Here is a 21,516-nt window from a genome sequence, read left to right on the forward strand (position 1 = left end):
GCAAAGGCAGATCAGTTAGCCAAGCAAGAAAGAAAGCAATCAACAAACATTTAAGTGCTACCTAGCACCAGGGGCCATGCTAGATATTGGAGATTCAAAGACAAAGTCCCTGTCCTTAAGATGCTTGCATTCTGTTTGGGGAAACAGCATTTGTTGATTTCTGTGGTGGGATGTGGGCAGCTAGATGGACAGTGGACAGAGCCCCGGATGTGAAGTCAGGAAGTCCTGAGTTCAGATGTGCCTTGGTCACTTACTAGCAGTTTGACCCTCAGTAGATCACTTCACCTCTGTTTGCCTCAGTTTCCTAGTTAATAAAATGAGAATAATAATAGTACCTACTAATAATCTACTAGGGTTGTTGTGAGCATAAAAGGAGATAATATTTGTAAAGTGCTTGGCACAATGCATGGTACACAGGAGGTGCTTAATAAGTGCTTACTTCCTCTCCTCCTCATTTCCTAAGCTTGGGCTTCCTTAAGAGATGCATGGTGTCTAGGATTAGGCAGTTAAGTTGTACTTTATTTACAATATTGATAGATTATATTCAATTCTGGGAGATGCTGTTTTATAAACTAGGCAATGCCCAAACAAGAACCACTGGAATAGGGAAGGACCTTGAGTCCATGTCATATTAGGCTAAGGTCAAGAAATTTGGGAGATTTGGCCTGAATAAGAGAAAGAAGGGAGATCATAGTGAATGGATGATTCAGTGACAGACATGAAAACATAGGCTACTTGTGAGAGGAATTGAAGGATAGGTTTAAAGGAAGGGATTAAATGATGGACGTCCAAAGCTGCCAATGACCAGTGTTTCTGGCTAAAAATGGAAATAAAAATCAGGAGGGGAACAAGATAAGAATGACTGGGGGACCCTAGAAGAGCTAAAGGAAGAACTGCGTGGCCTGGAAATGAAACTTCTCCAACTCACATCATTCACCTCATTCACAGTCTTTGTTTATTGGTAACTTGATATAATGTCTTAAAAAAAACCCTTAATAATGTGATGAGCTACATAAAGTTGTCTTAAATAATGGGATTACCATGTACTTATAGCAGACCTAATCCATACAGACCGTTCTAGTGTTTTACCTCAGTGTATCCCTGGAGCCCATTGTAAAGCACATTACATTCCTCCCCCTACCCTCCGCTCCCCTCCTCAGGAACATCTTTATAATTAAGGGTTTTGATCCTTCAAGGACTTAGCACCACAAATCATGACTATGAATATCAACAGGTTAAAACAGCAATTATAAAAATTTCTAAACCACTCTGATAACTTGATATAATAAAATTAAGCTTCAAATTCCCTTGCTCTTTAGCTATCTATGCTTTTTCCTTCAAGCTCACTAGCTCATTTTGCAATGTAATCTAGATTCTCTTTTTAAAAAATTCTGTATCTCTTTTACTCATTGTTAGCTCCCTAAGCATATATTTGCCTAGTGAATAATTTTCTCAGTATGTAGACATTAATACATCTAAACCCAGTTTATATTATAATCGCTCCAAGTCAAATTACGCAGGATTACATTCAAATCTTCATATGTTTTTGGAAGAATGATTTTTGCTATGATTTATAAGAGATAATCCTCTTACTGGAAGGCTTGGAATCTAAGTAACTTGCCATTTTGTAACTTATAGAATAATTTCTTTTGTTAGAATGGGGACTACTGGTCTATCTACCTGTCCCTAAGTGTTTTGATCTATGTATTATTTCAACAATTGTGGAAAACCACCAAAGTATCATCATGTTACCTATAGACATTCAATAGAGTTGCCAAAGATGGTGATAGAATTGTCTTCCTTTGTATTAAACTCTAGGCTCTTGACTTAAACTTATGGATAATAAAATGGCAAATTCAAGACTGTAGAGAGATGGGTCAAGTGGTTAGGATAGTATCCATGGTAGTTCCATAGCCAGAAGGCACCCAACTTGCAAGCTCCTGAAGGAAAAACTCACTAATTTTCATTTTCATAGCTTGGAAAATGTTAACTATAAATTTCCACCTGGAAAGACTGGATAAGGAGATTATGGCTACTTTTGCTTAATAATTGCTAAATAATTCTACTGACAGGTGCATGACTATTTTACTTGATGAAACCTACTTTCCTACTGCAAGAATTCCAACAAGAAGAGATAGGAAGAGATAATCCATTTAAAATAACTCTAGACAGTATAAAATACCTGGAGTACACCTGCCAAAATAACCCAGAAACTATATAAACAAAGTTATAAAAAAAACTTTTTATATAAATAAAATCAGATTTAAATAATTGGAGAAAAATTAATTGTTCATGGGTAGGCAGGGCTAATATAATAAAAATGACAATTTTACCTAAACTAATTTATATATCCAATGCCATCCCAATCAAATTACCAAAAATTATTTAACTGAATTAGAAAAAATAATAAAATTCATTTGGAAGAAGAAAAAATCAAGAATATCAAAGAAAATAATTTTTAAAATATAAAAGAAGGTTTAGAAGTACCAAATCTTAAACTATATTATAAGGCAGTATCTGGTACTGGCTAAGAAATCAAAAAGTAGGTCAATGAAACAGTGTAGACATATAATTTACAGCAGCAAATAAATATAGTGACCTTGTGTTTGACAAGTGTAAAGACTTAAGTTTTGGGGATAATAATTCATTATTTGGTAAAAAAAAAATGTTGGGAAAACTGGAAAGCAGTATGGCATAAATTGGGTATAGACCAATATCTTATACCATTTACCAAGATAAGGTCAAAATGGATACATAACCTAGATATAAAAAGAGATATTACAAGAAAATGTTAAAAACATGGAGCACATTATTTATCAGACTTATAGATGGGTAAACAATTTATGAATAAACAAGAGAGCAGAGTAAGGTGTAAAATGGATAATTTCAATTATATTATTTTTTTTTTGCAAATAAAACAGAGGTAGCCAAGATCAGAAGGAAAGCAGAAAATTGGGGATGAGGGGAAAGTTTTATAGATAATTTCTCGGATAAAGGTCTCATGTCTGAAATATACAAAGAACTTTGCAAAATTTATAAGAATGTCAGACATTCCCCAATTGATAAGTGGTCAAAGGATATGAACAGGCAGTTTTCCAATGAAGAAATAAAATAATTTATAGTCATATAAAATGCTCTAAATAATTGTTGATTAGAGAAATGTTATTTTAAACAATCTTGAGATAATTGTATTATGCCTGTCAGATTGTTTAAAATAATTGAAGGGGTAAGCAACAAATGTTGGTTGGGGTGTGGAAAAATTGGGACGTAATTCACTGTTGGAACTGGCATGGGAACAAAATAAGGATTGTATTAGTGGATATGGTAAGCCTGGAAATATCAAGAAGTGAGGCCGGACAGGTAGAGAGTTACCACTAGATGGAGGCCATTGAATCTGACCAGTATGCAAAAACCTCCAACAAGAAATATGAAAGTAAGGTTAGAGGTGGTGGTTGATTTCATGGGAAGCACCAGAAATGAGGCACTTTCTCCATGCTGCCTAGATGATGTCCTTCCTGGATAAACTTTATTCTTGGACTTTCTTATAACATTGGTGCCAAAACATTCTTTCCACTCTCTTTCATTATAAAGTTATGTCTATTTCCTTAATAAGAATATTGCATGAGGGGCAGCTAGGTGGTGCAGTGAATACAGCACTGGCCCTAGAGTCAAGAGGACCTGAGTTCAAATCTGGCCTCAGACAATTAACACTTATTATAGCCATGTGACTTTGGGCAAGTCACTTAACCCCAATGCCCTGCCTTCCCTCATCCAAAAACAAAACAAAACAAAAACAAAGAATATTATATGAATATATTTGCTATTCCTTTTCACAATCCCTTTGAAAAAAGAGTTCTAGAAATAATTTTGCACAAGTATTTGATGTGCTTCCCATGCCTCTTGCCTATATCTATGTCTTTTGCTTATGTTTTACTAGTAAAAATGACTGTGAAGTACTTTAAAGCAAGCGAAGCATTTTAAGAATTACATGATTTATTTGATCCTCTCTTAGTATCTACTATAGTATTGTGATTGAAAAATGCTAATTATATAAATAAATTTCATTGAATATTGGAGTTCAGTGTGGAAGATACCTTGGTCATCATCTTGTCTAACCTCTTCATCTTGAAGATTCAGCAACAGTGATAACCGAAGGGTTGAAAAACAAGTCCTGTTCAGGGAAGTTCAATATTTGGGCTATTTCAGCTAAGCAATTTAATAATGTCTTTTCTTCAAGAACTTTTGCCTAAGGGATAAAGACTGGTTATTGCAGATAGCTAATGAAGCCGAAACAAATGAAAATGGATAAGTTCATGAATGAATGAATGAATGAATTAGTAACTGAAGAAGTTTACAGTCAAGTTCAAGTCTTAAACTTGATAATCATTTAATATCATATTTTGGCCAAAGTTTGAATTAAACAGACGGCTATGCCTCATTTTACAAAAAAAGGCTCTCTTTCTATCTCATCCATTCCAGAGCCCAGATAAGGCTGGGAGTAGGATCATAAATGCCAAATAGACCCAGCTTTGTTTTGCTCTCTGAGTGAGCCAGGAGAATACCTCTTCTTATGTCAACAAACCAGAAGAGGCCTACTTTATGACCCTTCAGGACGAGCCCCTCAACTCAAGGCATTAACTTGAGTAATGGGACTTTTTTCTTAAGATTTTCTGAACATATACCTTGTTATGGAATGTTAATGGTAAAGAAAACACAGATATTCTGGATGATAATTTCAATCGACACTTTGTCATCTCTCTTGTTTTATTGTATTATCCAGTTAAGAAATTCCTTTCTCATACAATGATTAAACCATTATGGGAATGATAAATTTGTGTAACTCAACCACCCCTAATTGGGATGGTCCTAAAAGGTATTTAAGCTCTCTTTTTTGTTAATCAGTCAGGACTTTAGTCTTGCACTCCTTGTGCAAGTAATGCTAGCCTTAAGGGAATAAGGAATAAATTCTGTAACTGCATACCACTATCTGTTTGTCTCCTTTAACCAAATCCTTACTAGAGGTCGACAAACTGTATATAAAAACATTAAACTAAGCTATACTAACACATTAACGTCTTGTCAAGAGACTTCTTCCTAATGAGTCTGTGGCTGACTGGGCAAGAGAGTGGGCATCACAGATCTTTAATGGAATTCAGAGTTGAGGTGGTAGAAAAGTAGCTACTGTGATTATTCACAGAAAAGTCAGAAATACAGTGAACCAAGAATCATGAATCCTCTTACTCTCTTATGGAATATTCCTGGTAAAGTAATTTTGTTTCCTTCTTTTGAAATACTGAAAGGTATTACAAGTAAAAAGCATTCCATGATTTGGTGGAAGATTTGTTTTCTTTTAATAACAAATTGGGTTCCAGAAGTCACATTTTAGCCAGCATTATAAGCAAAACGGTAAACTTGCTGAGCTTCCTATCTCACTTAATGACTCAGGGACCACAAAAGCTAAGAGTATGCATCCTGTATGGCTGTTCTTCTTACCACCATGGAGTTGATGGAAAGGGAATGTGAAAATGGAGCAGAATATACAAAGAGCTTGGCACCATATGCTCAGAAGATTCACATCAAAGAAATTTTAGAAGATAGATGACCTAATGCAGAGCCAAGTGGGCAGAATAAGAACAGTTTACCCAAGGACTCATTGCCTCAATAACATTTTCTGGAAAGGTAGAGGCACTGTGTGGAGCTGTGGAACAGATATTTCATTCTCCCCTCTGATCTGTGCTCTTTGTACAATGCCCAAGGCTCCTAACAAGTCAGGGCTTGGTTTAGGTTTGCTTGGTTCTTTCAACTGCTAAATCCTCTTGACAACTGTCATCTTCTCCTCTAAGAAATGGCATCATTGCATGGAGCACCTCCTGCTGGGCCACTAACACCAAATCAGAAACTTCTAACCTTTAGAATTTAGGAGGTTGCTACTAAGAGCTAAAAATGTCCATTTCCCAGGATCACCATAAAGGAAACTGGGCTCAGGGGAAGAAGCCACAAAACAGAAGAGAATGACCTCCTCAACATCACACAGTCTCAGGTTCAGTAAGGTTAAGCATATAATCTCACTGCCACAAACTTGAAGCAGCCATGGCCATTGAGAATGTGGAGGTATGAGATGTCCTTTCCTCTTCTTTGCAGGAAGTCCCAGGGAGAACTGTCAGAGTCCCAAATCTACATACTTAAAGGTGAAAAGATAAAGAGGTAAACCCTTTGTTCTGTCCTTTTATATTCTACATAAGATGGTAGCTTTTAGGGTTCAATAATGAGCCATCTTCAACCACAACCACAATGCAAGGTGAGAAACTAGAGTGGAAGCATGGCCCTCCTATCAGGGCCATCACTACTGCTGATGTGTACTAGTAGGGGCCAAAGCGCATGCTCAGCTCTGTGGGAATTCTTCTGTCCCACCCCTACCACATTGTTCCCCAAGTTCTATCACTTTTGCTTCCTCAGTCTTTCTTGGGAGAATGTGGCTGTTCATTTATTTCAGTTTCCTTGCCAAGTGAATCAACTCAACCTTATAGCCAATCCAGTTGACTGCAAGAAAATAAATTAAAGTTTATAGAAGAGTGGGTTTTAGAGCTGTCAGGGATACAAGAAATTATCTAGTCCACTTTACAGATGAAGAAACTGAACCTTGGAGAGAATGACCTCCTCAACATCACATATGCAATAAGTAGCAAAGGCTAGTTCTCTGACACCAAATTCAGAACTCTTCCTACCATTCCATGTCACCTCTTCCACCCCTTTCCAACTCCCACATCGGAATTTCAGTCAGTGTGGTGATCACACTTTTTTTTTTTTTTTTGCCTTTTGGAGGGCAATTGGGGTTAAGTAACTCGCCCAAGGTTACATAGCTAATTTTTTTGTGTGGGTGTTAAATGTCTGAGGCCAGAACTGAACTCGGGTCCTCCTGACTCTGGGGCTGGCACTTTACTCACTGCGCCAACTAGCCACCCCTGCACTCTTGCTGTCCAGAAGTTAATGTCCATTTTAAAGACAGTCATTACTCCCAAGATGTTGAGCTGTTTTTGCTTTCCATTTCAATCTAGAATCATGTAGTTTCAGAGCCAGAAAAGCTCTTAGGTATAAATCCAGGATTAAAAAATCATCTAGGCATTTTCAGATGAGGAAATTGAGGCACAGAGAAATGAAGTGTAGTTCACAGTCATATTAGTAGAAAAACTGGGATCAGAGTTCAGAAGCAAAGGTCAACCACTTGTCCCTAAAAGGTGCCCATTCAGATAGCTGGATTCATTTTTCCAACTTATGAAATATCTTTTCTTCCTTCCTTTCATCCTTCTTTCCTCTTTTCTTTTTGTCTTTTTTCTTTTCGTCCTTCCTTTCTTTCCTATCTTTCTTTTTTGCATGAGTAGGTTATATCTATAAAAGGTGCAGTGAATAGAAAGCTGGCTTCAAAGGCAGGAAGACCTGGGATCAAGCTCTGCCTCTGATACATAACCCTGGGAAAGTCATTTAACTTTTCAGTGTTCTAGGCCAAAAGCATCCAACTCAAACAGAAATAGCTGTACATGAAGAGACCTATGGACCACATTTTTGCTGTTGTTGTTGCTGTTGTTCAGTTGTTTAAGTCATGTTCAACTCTTCATGACTTCATTTGGGGTTTTCTTGGCAAAGACACTGGAATGGTTTGCTATTTCCTTCTCCAGCTCATTTTATAGATGAGGAAATTGAGGCAAACAGGATCAAGTGATTTGTCCAGTGGGGTAACACAGCTAGTAAGTGTCTGAGACCAGATTTGAACTCAAGTCTTTCTGACCCCAGGTCCGGTGCTCCATCCACTGTGCCACCTAGCTGCCCCACATTATCTAGGTTCTATTTATTTATTTTGTTCAATATTTCCCAATTACATTTTAATCTGCTTCCCACTCAGGACTGTTGCTGCTGACAGCCAGCAGCTCTCAGATGCTGGCCTGTTTGGGTGAGAGATTTTGCTCACCCAGGCTCTCCCTATGTGAATGAAATCACAAGCTCAGTCCTTATCCCTATGCCACTCCTGCTAATGAAGGTTATTCAAAGTTATAACTTCAGTGCTAAGACTAGAGGACAAATCTCAGTCTCTTACAACTGTGTGATCCTGGGCAAGGTACTTTACCCTGGGTGCCTCAGTTTCCTCATCTGTAAACTGATCCAGAGAAAGAAATGGCAAACCATTCTAGTATCTTTGCCAAGAAAACTCCAAATGGGGTCATGATGGGTCAGACATGACACAACTGAAAAAATAACTGAATGCATACACACACACACACACACACACACACACAAGGAAAGGAGAAAAAGAAAAAGAACTAATTAACCTACAAATATTTTTAAAAGTCCTATAATGTGTGAGGTATCACAGTTTGGTGTTGTGGGGTATGGGAAATAGCTGAAAAGTAAGTCCCTAACTAACCTCAAGGATTTTATAGTCTATTTTGGGGGAAAAGAGCTAAACAGAAAGAGAAAGAGACTTAAAGATCATTTAGTTCAGCTCCTCCTGATCATGCTACGACTCAATAACAACCAAAGGCAACAAAACCAGGAGTGTCACCAGAAAGTATATGATTAATTGCCAGATAAGTGTTCTGGACTGAGACAGCCAACCCTCGGGGGCATGGGACTACTTACCACCCTCCCAGGCATACCGCAGAACCTCTTTGTTCCTCTGAAAATGAAATCTGATTAACAAGTCCTTGTGAAAAGAAACCAAGACTTAGGTTGTAGCAGTGCCATTAGATAGTGCTATAAAGTTAAATAGCATGATCACCCTAAGACGGGCTATAAGGCCTTGGAGTTCTGACAAAGGAAAAAATAATGAGGGGCCTTCTTTGTCTGGAAATCCTTTGAGTTAGGAGCTGAGTCAGGCATATAACATTTAAGCACAGAGAAAAATGAAGAATTAAACTAATCTGGAAAAACTTGGAAACTCTTCGCCAGTAGGAAGATTGTTTTAATTCTTCCTTCTGGAGCTTAGTGGTTTTTTCATTGTGTCAAAGTCAATTTCTATTTACATGTGGTCTCAAAAAAAAGTAATATATTATTACTGATTATGTTGTCCTGGGTGTGGCATTAAAAAAAAAAAAAAGACTGGAGTGTTCTCTGAGAGGGATCACAAGCTTGTTTTTTTTCCAGCAGTAGGAGGAGAGAATGATTTTAAAAGGCTACTGTGCATGCCATTTCAATTCTTGGGTAATGACTGCATGTCATAAATAGGATATGGCATTTCAGAATGTCTTTAAAGCTATTTCCTTTTGTTCACCTAATTTAATTTACCACGTACACGCTCCTAGAAAAGGGGGTTCCAAGTTGCTGACTCCGCATTTCCTGAAAAAAAATCAACACTTCTCCTTTAAACACGTCTCAAAGAAATTCCAGCTGGTAGTCTGCTGCTGGCTCCCCCAAATTCTACCTCTGTCAAAATTCTGCCATGGCAGGTGTGAGAAAGAATAGATGAAGAACTTCGGTGAATACCACATCTGTTTTTTGAAAAGGGGAACAGAAGCAGCACAGAAGGAAGTAAAAGAGATAATTGCTGGCTTGAACTACAATACATTTTACTTGTGGGCAAGGGGCCAGCTTACACCAGGCAGAATATGTAGGCCTATCTTATTGGAATTCAGGGGTGGGCCTCCATTCTTGTCCGGAGACAGCTGTAAACCAGCAGCCCATAGCATCGCAATCAGGCACTGAGTTTTGTCAAGGAATGCTGATATGTACAGAAGCAGCTTTGCCTGCTTCAACTGCACCCCTGCCTAGCAAAATGACAGTCAATCTCTGATTCCAGATGACAAGAACTGGATAAAAACTTAAAACAAATGGTGACCTTTCAAAAGATTAATTTGTTTACCAACAAAAATGTTCCCTCTTTGTCATCTGAGATGGGGGTGACCTTCACATTCCCATATCTGGGATGAAAGGATGCTGACTATAGTCATCTGTTAACTCCGTTCTCAGCAATTATTCCCTTTTTTATTTTTAGTGACAAGAAGGCTTTATTAATTCACTGTTCTTCTTGTTATGGTTTATAAATGCAACAAGCTCATTCTGAATTACTGCAGTGTAACATCAATTTGTTTAAATCTAATTCTGCTACCGTTGCCAAATTATGTTGTGACTGTAATTGTGGCCATATGCATGGGCTTAAAACACAATCATGTTTTGAAACGCCCCCATTCCTTCCCCACCCCCTCTTCCCACTGCCCCCACTCTCTTACTTCTGGTGCTGCTTCTAATCATTTGAAATTAACACAATTGCTTGCTTTATGTGACTTGATCATTTTGAAAATGAATGTGTTCTCCCTGATGGAATGAGAGATTAGTAGACACCCCCTCTAAGTGAACCAGTAAAGAATGAAGCCTTGATTTGTGGGGTGTAGTTGCCACCCAACTAAGTTAGTGAAAAACACAGTATAACATATGACTCATAAAAACTAGAAATCATAATAGTATTAAATTCAACCTCATGAATAAGTAAAAGATTCTAAGTTTACATTGCATTATATATTTATTTATTTGGAAAGTGGGACCAAAGGACTGGCATAATTCTACAGCAACTCATATCTTGCCAAAAAGAAAAATGCTTTTATGATTCTTTTCTAGGTCATAACAGTTATAATCAGAGTTATTTGTGCTGCAATTCAAAACAATGTTTTGTTTCTGCTGTTTTTCTATGCATTCATAATCTTTCTTTTAAAATTCATGTTAACAGATATATGTTACAAGTCTTTTAAGGAACCTTTCTGCTTCTGGTGATAAATCGAAGTCAAATTTTCTGCAGAGTTTTATTACTTGTCTTATATAACATCTAACTGGAGCTACACTTTGGTGGGAAAAAATGAAAAGTATCAGTTTTCCTTGTCCTCATACAAGCAAGGACACTTTACCCAACACCTAGGCAAAATCACATATCTCAGAGTGGTCTTTACTTATTTATTCAAAATGATAAGACTGGCTTGAGATCCTGCACAATCCCACTTAGTCTGAGACAGCATCAGTTTTCACTTTGCCATTTGTCTACTAATTATCTACGTGTGTGAGATCACAGGTTACCAATTCTGAAGGCAATTTTACCTTCTGGGTAGAATTTAACCATTTGAATATGTGTGTCATGTATTATCTACAAAAATCCATGATAACATTAAAAGTCACATCAGATGATCCTTCAAAAGAACTTAATAAGCTCTTTCAGGGTACTAGATAGAAATATGCACAAACTGATTTTTTTCTGTTAGAAACATCCAGGAAAAGATTAAGCTTTGTAAGCCCTGTGAGTTTCACATAGCCCTCTACAACCCGATGAGATTCCACCTCTGAACATTTCAGAGCAATTCTAAAAAGCCATTAGTCATGATGCTGTTTTTTTTTCTAATTAACTATATATCACAGTGCTAGACAAATTGCCTCTTAGTTTGGGCAACTGCTTTCAAAAAGCATTTTTATACATGGTAACTCACAACTGTATCATTCACAGATGCCGTTTATGTTGTTTAAAACCAAATACCCGAAAATTTCTCTGTTAGCACAGAGCTTTCTGTACAATTCATCTGTTAATTGAAATACAACATGGAAACTATCTTTTTTTTTTAAATTAATACTACTGAAGACTTGGAATGAAATTATTACTCAATTTACTAATAAACTGGCTAATTTAGCAAAATAATCCAGTGGGCAGTCATGTACACATAACCTGAAGGTGCTCTCAGGTGGATTTCATGGGTCAGAGTCTCCGGAAAATGAGAAGGACCTTTATCATAGTGAATATGGGTACTTGATATCTCCAGGTCACTGTGTTTACATATTCTGCTGGTTATTATACATTAGCAGCAGTGCCAATGGAAAAGGTTCTCCAGAGTTATTTGTAACAGACTTTTAAATATTCTCCAAATACTACACATCCAATATCTGAAGTATCTATTTACTTTGGAAACTGTAATGAAGAACCTAGCTGACTGAGACTCTGGATTACAATTCTGGAAGCACAATCAATTTCCAAACTCCCCTACTGCCTCTTCATCTAGGATCATAAAACCAAAGCAAAATGTTTTGGGGGCACTGGTCTTAAAATTTCATTACTCAACTGTATGAATGGGTCAGTAGCAAATTCTATGCACCCAGCTAATGAAATAGTACTAACAACAAAGGCAGATGGACAGATGGGCATGGAGACATAGAAGGAGAAGAGAAGAGAGGAGGGGAAAAGAAGGGAGAAAGAGAGAGAAGAGAGGTGAGGGGAAATGACTGTTTATAATGACTTTAGACTCAGGAGCAGCAGATAAGACATTCACATTTAATTGAGTGATACTTCCATAAACTTATAAAGTTTCTGTCTAGCTTGACTTATAAAGGTTAGATTTCTGCGACTAGCTGAGCAGAAAAAATGCACACTTTCTCAAAATGCAGATCTAAAATAATTCACAATAGATTTTAAAGTTACATGACAGAAAAGATTTAAAAGCTCCCAAATTACAATTTCAGAAGAATAATCTAAGTGTTGGTTTTGTTGGTAGAAAATTTTCTTGTTGTACAATGCTAAAAAAAAAAAAAGTACCTTTTCTATTTATAAGGAAAAAAGTAATCAGTTATTTTATTCATATATATTTATATATACAGCTGAGTAGTTTATAGAAATTGGAGAAAGAAAATTTAGAGACATAATATATGACTCAATAATTTTTTATAATCAAGCCAATTGGCTTATTTATAAAGTTTGTAGAAATTAAGTCATTTAATGATTATTCCAGAACCCAATAATAATAGGGAATTTTTTGTATGTCTCTCTGTGTGCATCTTCATTGGCATCTCTTTATTTTTGTCTCCAAAAGTACAGTAATAGGTGAAGAAACAACTCAGAGAGAGAGTCATTTCTAAGTAATACATCATCACTGGCAAAACCTGGAAAGAATCTAAGATCCTTGAATGCTTCTCTCTAAACAAATTCTTTTGCTTATATCCCCCTTCTAATATGGTAGACATTAAATTAATAACACCTAGTTAAAACATAAAAGATTAGTTCTTCATATCCACCTGTAATGAGATTTTAGAATTTGTATATAATATACGTTTACACTATTGTATCTCATTTTATGAAATTATTTTTACTTTATTTTTCTAGACTCAAACCCATCACTGAAATAACATACTTAAGATTTTCTATTAATTCTCATACTTGTTAAATTGCATCTTCCTCCCTCTGGTATTACAGTATGCATCTAAAAATAACTGTGTTATTTAGAAATGTTAGTAAGCAAAATATATAAAACTAAATTATCTGCAAATAAAATTTTCAATTTAAAATTTTTGCTCAACCAATTTTAACAAAAAAAAAATAAAACTATCTCAGTAATTATAGAGATGAGGAATTAAAAAGAAAAAGGATCAAAACCTTATTTGAAAAGAAGACATATTACTTCTTCCATTACCAGTAATTTACTTTTTTAATTTTAAAAGAAAAATAAGAAGAGGTCATTAAAACAACTCATTACTTACACGTCCTGGTTTTCTCTTATTAATAAATGGCAAACTGATTCCATAGGTCTGATTTACAGCAGCTCTGTGGTAGGCATGTTCAGGATCATGCATGATTTTAAAATGCAGCCCCGTCTCTAGCTGAAACAAAGAAACAATGAAACTTTCATGTCATAATTCCATTTTCAAATTATATTTTCTGCTAGAATTAATGCTCACCAATACTAAGCATCCTCAAAGTAATGTAAAGTCCTTTAAAAATGGCAATTTTTAATGTTATGCTTAAAGGAAATAGGGCTTTAGCTTGATCCTTTATTTAAGCTACTGATTAGTACGCTTTCTTTACTCACAGAAAAGAAACCTTTTTTTTTCCAAACCTTCCTTTATGTTTCTTTCTGTATATTCATAGAGATCTCACACATCATTTTTATTATCAAGAATAATGTGAGAAACCATTGAGCAGGAGGAGGGGACAAGAAATCCCAGTCTGGATTTATTTTAAGCTTTCCAGGTCAAGGAGTTTACCATTGAAGCCTATACTACAGATAGACAGGTAGAGGGCTCTCTTGGTCTGTTAATGCAGCCATTTTCCTCCTGGGACAGTTAAAGGTAAAAACATAGTTTGGACTTAGAAAATTAATTCTAATGGATCCTGTTGTCCTTTTAGAATCTCTGACTGAGGTCAAATGACCAAAGATACTCATGACAGATGCTTTTGTTTTTGAAGGAGAAATTCTTCTCTATCATTCAAAACTATTCAATATGATAACTTTGAGATAACCCGAAAATAAAGGGAAGTTTTGCTGCATAGTAGTAAAAGCCCTGGATTGAGGCATAAGATACTTGAATTTTAATCCAAACTTTGCCACTAAACAAGTATGAAGCAATGAGCAAGTCACACTCCCACTCAGGATCACATTTGTAAGATGGGGTCATTGGAATGGGTGGTTTGTAAGGTCTTTTCCAGACGTGAAGTTCCAAATTCTAGGTTAAACTGAATAGAAAGACTGGCATTTGAGTTTTCAGTACTGTCTCCAGAAGGCATAGTATTTAATCACCAAATCCACTCTTTGAAATCTTGAAATCTGGATAGGCGTGGGAGCTAAGGGTGGAAAAAAATCCTGACAATGGATGATTGCTTTTGATTATGTGGTTGATCTGAGTTGATTGTTGAAGGGGACTAAAAAAAAAATCCACCCCCCCCCCCAAATCTCAGATAATCTCATGATCCAATTATTTCTATGATAAATAAATGACCTACATCCACACAGGCAAAGTGAAGGGAAAGAGTGGTCAATTATCTGAAGAACTCATGCTGTATAGACAAATAGTCTAGCTAATATGGGCCTCCGACCCTCTTCCTCTTTGTTTTTTTCATTGTAATTTGTTTTTGTCAGATTTTCAGATAATTGTCTCAAGTTCTCATTTTACTCTGCTTTTGTACCAACCCAAGATCTCAGATAAACATCTCATTTCCTTTGCTTGAGGCACATACACCAATTGGCACATACACCAGTGCCACACAATTCTACTTTGCTTCTTTGTGTTAAGTCAGACACACAGCATTATTTCACAGTATTTTTCATGGAAGTTTGAGTGTCTTTTATTGAAATTAATAAGTCAGCATAATTTTTTTCTTCTTAATTACACTTTTAAAATAATTTCCACACTATCAAGGTTTGGGAAATTGCTAATATATTGACTGGATGTGGTTACTGTAATTAGGTTGCTCTTAAAATGTGGATTCTGGATACAATTGATGGTAATGGCTTCATCTATCATGTCTAAGCTTTGTTAGAAACTTTTTAATTCCAGGATCATTGGCTCAATGGACTGTGTCAGTTTCCTTAGCTTTGCCATGCTCCGTCAGCTTAGTGTGGCTTGCAGGACTGTCGTAGCAAGGAAATGATCATATACATAATCATTATCAAAACTGAAAATAAAGCGCAGTTGCTTACTGCCCCCCTTTTACAGCTGCACAGCATTGGCCACTGCTGTTCTTCAAATGAAAATCAATGTACAACAAGAAGGCTAAACAGAAATGAAATTCTATAATGCCAGCTAGTTAACTGTGAGTTTCTGAAGCAATTCTTTTGGAAATTAATGCCTGAACACTCACTCTCTTATGGCACCAAAACTTACGTGCAGGAAAAGAATGCCTCGTTCTCTTGACACTTTGATTTAAAACATCAAGTTAAAAATTAAAGAGAATCTTAAATTTAAAATTTAAATTAAAAAGGATAAATGTATCAGATGATTTGATTGAAATTCACTAAAAAAGGATCTGAACCCTAAATTTACTCCGCACATATGGAGAAAGACTATAAGCATTCATTGAATTAGTAAGCTCCAAAAGAAAGCTTTGCGGTTATGGCAATTATAGATAAAAAGAAAAAATTAATTGTTCCATTAAATAAAGACATGCTTTAGAGAAGTATATTTTTTTTAAATAAACAGTAAGATAAATCCTAGGAATCATTTTGGGGGAGGGGTTTAGAAGTCTCAGATTGATCAACAAAAGATGGCTATTTATTCCATCTATTGTAAGTCACTAAACAATCTAAACTTTATATTCTCTCCTTTTGATAGTAATTACAAGCAGATATATCAAATGTGACTCTCATTTAGACTTTGGTTTGTAAGAACAAAAGTTATTATCAAAGTCAATTACTGTTTTACCTACATGGCTGCACAGAAACAGAGAGTTCAATTTTCATCTCATCAGTGATTTTGTGGTATTTATTTTATTACTATACCATGCAGCTATATAAGAAACGAATAGCATATGCTATTAAACAAGGGTTTCAGTATAAGATGCTAAGGTTTCTATGAGAAGAAATTCTGAATTAAAAACACTAGGCAGCTTCTAATGCCAACTCTCCAGATATAAGCAGGCTATAAAATGATACATATCTGAGCATCACATTCCACACAGAGTAATCAAAACAGAAAAGCTTCACAAAGTTGAGTAAGGCCACTTACCAACTTACAGCATAATCAGCACAATGCTGCTCTCAATAGCATTTGTTTCAAGTAAAGCTTTTTGAGTGGATATTGCTTAATGTGGTATTATCACAGGTTAATGTTATTTGCTGTTTAATTTTATAATGGGGGGAGGGCGGAAGCAATCTAAACATATTCAGAGTAAAATATCCCTGGCCACTTGATTAGATTTAAAATGTGGTATAGTCACAAGAACTTGGGATTTCGAGCAGCAAGACCTGAGTTCAAGTCCCAGTGAAACTAAGTTGGGCTGGGGCTTATTAGCTCTGTAACCTTGTGCAAGTCCCATTTGCAGAAAATCAGAGTGAGAAAGGACCTCAGAGACTATCTGGTCAGACTCACAGTTATCTAGTCACTTAACCTCTCTGACCCTCAAATTCTTCTTCTGTAAAAAGGGGTTGAGTGACTCTTAGTGGAGAAGATCATCTAGACTAGACCAAGATGATCCATGCTGAAGGCACCAGTCTTGAAGATTTTTTCACAAGCTAGCTCAAAGAGGTCAAGAACCAAAAGCATAGAATAAATAATGGATAATAAGATAGCAGTCAAGGAAATGCCACTAACTACCAACTGTAGTCCTACTTTTCCATCCTTATTAAGTTTTTAAGAGAATGATACACACACACACACACACACACACACACACATACAGAGGATATTTCTGAGTATGAGAAAGGAACAAGGCAGACCTGAATGAGTGCTTCTCTACCACAGATCTCATCTTTGCAGGCACACAATCCACTAGAAGGTGTAGAGAGTACAGGATGCCCCTATGCTTACTTATTCTAGAGCCTAATTGGGTCTACCAATGCTAACTGGTTTCTTCACCCTAAAAATTTTCTGAGGGCAACTGTTGCTTTCTTGAAAGATGTAAAACCTAACAGCTTACATCAGTCAAACAAAGATGTCCAGTCTTTTTCTCAATGATGTCCTAAGATCATCGTCTCCAAAGAAATGCTACCTGCTTCCTCTCACTCCTGCAGCTCATTTAAATAGAAAGTGTGCCAAGAGAATTGTATTTTTTATTTTTAAGGTGAATATTTATTTCATATTCAAACATAGACATTATATTTATATGTTCATCCAACAACAACAAACTAAAATTGTTTTCCTTTAAAAATTAACAACTAAATTTTACTCTAAAAATAAGATATAAAATATCAAAATATTTTTGAGACATTAAGGTATGCCTGGGAACACCCAGAACATTCCGTATATGTACCTAGCACCCTATGCCAGATATCTTAATTCTCTTTGTGATCAAATTTTTCTAGTCCGTCAACCCATTTAAAAAGTCCTTGGTCACAATTATTCTGTTAGGCTTTGCAGCAGTGTTGCCCACCAAAAGCCAGGTGGATCACCCCCACACCTGAGTGAGTGGTGGGGTGCTGCCCACAGCTAGCTGAAGGGTTGGGCTTGAGGACACACCTTAGGCTGATATTTTGATACTGGTTGTGTTGGACAACTGTGTGATTCTTTTTGCACCAACATCCAGTGTCCTGCTCCCTTGATTTGTGAAAGTCTGGGCTTTTCCTCATTAAAAATAAGAATTAAAAAGTGAAGAGAACTAGCCTGTGCAGGTAGTTTGTCTCAGACCTAAAAAGGAAGCATGAAAGCATGCTTCCATGCTTCCATTTGTTATCCCCAAAATATAAGGTCATACATACCTATCGATTTATGATTATACAAAAGCTTTTTAACTTTGTAGCCTTAAAGGAATCTCTCACTAAGGTGTGAAGATCATGTAAAATTCCCTGATTAATGTAAATACAGAGATAACTCTTCTCAATGACCCTCTGCTTATTGACATCAATCAAGGCATAATACAAAACAAAAGTGTATGAAGGGAAGGTATCCACCACTATCATGAAGGCAAACATGTTATGTGTACAGTTCAAATAGAAGAGGGATTCCTTACAGATGGTGAGACATTGCTGTTCCTAGATGATATTATGCTAATTGCAATGAAACCCAGAATATTCTAGAGACTGTCCTAAGAATTCATACAGAAAAACTAAATGGAAGAAAAATGCTAAATATCCAGGTTATGATAATGAAATTGGAAAGCAAGTTCATTGAGTCTGTACATTAGTATATTGATAGGCAAATATATGTATACATACATATGCATATACATATGTGAGTTTGTATATTTCATTCCCAAACCATTTCCTCAGGAGCCACCATGATGTCTGGACCAGAAACTAAGCCTTGGAACATTTGATCCTTTTACACTTAATCCCTGAAGCTCTTTCCATGGGGTTCCGCTGTTCTCATTGTGGTTTTTTTTTTTTTTTTGCCACCATCACCTCCTACCCCAAGTCTTACTTGAGTCAGCTTCACTTCATCCCTGGCTATTTGCTTACTGTGCCACTTCCTCTATCCCCTAATGGTTTCCAGCTCTAGAATCATAATCAAACCAATTCTGCCATTGCTCTTGAGATGAGGTTCAAGTGCCTGTTGCCTGCTCTTCCCCTGGGCTCCTCCTTGTGGTAAAGACTTCTACTTGAATAACCCAATTATGTGAGATAATTTCCCCATTCTTCTTTCCCCTCTCCAGTCCTCCCTTGTCACTGTATTCTTCTTTTCCTCCCTTCATAGTCTTCTTTTAATTGACATTTTTCTTGCCTGGTAAATGTTTTGGAATTATTCTCTTCTGGGTTTGTCTCTTGAATTTTCCTGTCACCATGACAGCTCTTTATGGTAGGATTTGTTTTTTGTTTATTTGTTTGCTCATTCTTCCAGTTTACTTCTTGACTTTGGACTTTGTGCTCTATGCATTCCTAGGGTAAATATCTGGGCTGACCTTCTGTCTTCTTGGGTCCTTCTGCTGCTTTGTAGGGGGTATTTAGTATTGTGCTATTCCAGGGTTTCAAGACAGCTCAGGCTGGGGACCTGCAAGCTTTCAGTGCTCACAGTGATGTGATCTGGGGAAAAGTCTGTTTATTCATTCAGCCTTCCTAGGTCTGAGCTCTGCCAGTCCTTGTTCCTCTCACAGGTTCCCGAAGTTGGCAACAGTGCCCCCAGAAGGCACAATTCAGGTAATAGTTTGAAATGATGTAAATTTAAAAAAAACAATTAAAGGATTAAAAAAAGTAGATTTGCAGGGGGGTGCTGACTAATTTTTTTTAAAGGAGGCAGTAGGCCAAATAAGTTTGGGAACCTCTGCATCTTGTCAGCTTGTCTCTGGTTGGAAGTTCCAATAGACTACAGTTGCACTCAGCCACCATCAACCTTTTGGGGAACTCTGCAGGTTCAGAGAGACCCAGCTGCAAGTTCTCCTTTGGTCTGGGACTCCTATCTTGGTTATTTCTCTACAGGTTTTTAGCCTAACCTGAAGGTAGAATTAAGTCCATGCTCTGCTCCTGGGGTCAAAACCACATGTTTACTTCTTAACTTGTTCCTAGTTCAGTACACAGCTAGAGTCCACAACCTTAACCAATTCTGCCATCCCTAGGTGCAAATCCCCTCTTCAGTCTTCCTTGGATCTGTAATGTGGAACTAGGTAGTGAGTGACATAGCTACAAAATGGTATCCTCTCCCATACCCTGCACTAGGTCATGGAGCTCTTGGGACATCTTCTTGTCCCTGTGCACAGCCTTAGTCCTCTTCCAGTCCCTTGACACTGGAATGTTCCAGTCAGTTCCTAGTCAGACTCCATCTCTGGTGTCTACGAACTTCTTTGTCTCCCTACTCCAACATGTATGGGAAAAATGTCTTATTGTGATTTCTTTTTGGATTTTCCAGTAAAGGTTTATCTATGCATTTTCTAGATCGTTATGGAAGACATATGGTATGGGAACTGGGCTACATTTCCTCTTGCTACTCTGCCATCTTGATCTTGCCCCACCATTGCTCTCATTACTTACCATCCCTACTTTCTGAAACAGAATATTCATCCCTAGTCATTACTCCCTTATATGTGTTCTTTCCCACTAGAATATAAGCTCCTAGGGGGCTGAGGCTGATTTCAATTTTGCATTTGTATCTTTAGTGCTTAATACAGCACATGGCATAGAGTAAGCAATTAATATATGCTTTTTCATTCATTCATTTATTCATATCTAAAAGAGGCAGTCCTGATGAGTTGGGTCTAAAATTGAAGAAGGTAAAGGGAGTAGAATGGTTTGCATTTGGGAAAATTGTACAGTACTTTCAGTGACATCAAGCTGTTCCATACAACAAAAACTCATGTCTCTTTATTTTCCCTAAACACAAATGCCTCTCTGTAGATGCTATTTGGCTTTGAATTTAAAAAAACCACAGTCTTGAAAGAATCAAAGTTGGAAGTAGCTCAAAAAACAATAGAGGAATGCATGTCCATTGGATGCAAATAAGCTGAAGTATATTTATTGTGAGGATTCAAGTGTAAAGGATATTATTTCTGAAGTGGAATGTATTAGATTGGAAAAGAAAGTGGCTGGGTATATAGTGAAAGTGAAGGTTACCAAATGGACAGCTGGAATCTTGGATTGATGACCACAAAATATAAAAAGAACCAGAGAAAGGGTTCTTATCATGTTGGGTGGACCCTCTGTGGAATATATATGGAAGAATATGGACAGAAATTATAACTGAATTAGAACTGAATAGGCTGAAAACTGACTTGATAGAGGAAATACCCACATTAATGAGACTAAATATAATGAAATATTTACATGTTAAATATAATAGGAAAGGCTGAGAGAGGAAGGGGATACATTTCCCAGGATGTTTGAGCCCTGTGTACAAATGTTTTTGGAAGAAAAGGAAAAATTCCTTTCCTCATAAGATCAAATGCCTATGACATAGCTATTGATTGTGGAGAGAGTATTTCTGTGGAGAAGGAATCTTGGAGACCTATGCTAAAGTCATAATCACACAGAGCAGGAACTGTATAGAGACAAGATGACCAGGAGTCACATAGAGAATGGTTGCAACATGAGCTGCAACTAGACATTAACAATTCTCCATATAAGTCATTAGTCCCAGGACCCCTCTAAAGTACATTCTAGATTTAGTGTGTGTGTGTGTGTGTGTGTGTGTGTGTGTGTGTGTGTGTGTGTG

The 21,516-nt window shown here is 36.8% G+C and overlaps 1 protein-coding gene across 1 annotated transcript in view; it reads right to left on the reverse strand.

Moving 5' to 3' along the window:
• LOC138168313 (IQ domain-containing protein H-like) overlaps positions 1 to 21,516 on the reverse strand; it is a 118,403-nt gene that overhangs the window by 40,432 nt on the left and 56,455 nt on the right. Inside the window, exon 5 of the mRNA XM_069097385.1 lies at positions 13,489 to 13,608. Coding sequence (XP_068953486.1) covers positions 13,489 to 13,608 — 120 coding nt within the window. The remainder of the gene's footprint in view (positions 1 to 13,488; positions 13,609 to 21,516) is intronic.

Source organism: Petaurus breviceps, unplaced genomic scaffold (assembly GCF_028583685.1).
Source record: "Petaurus breviceps papuanus isolate PSGF00001 unplaced genomic scaffold, PetGlider_PUasm1.0 37, whole genome shotgun sequence".
Classification (NCBI taxonomy): domain Eukaryota; kingdom Metazoa; phylum Chordata; class Mammalia; order Diprotodontia; family Petauridae; genus Petaurus; species Petaurus breviceps.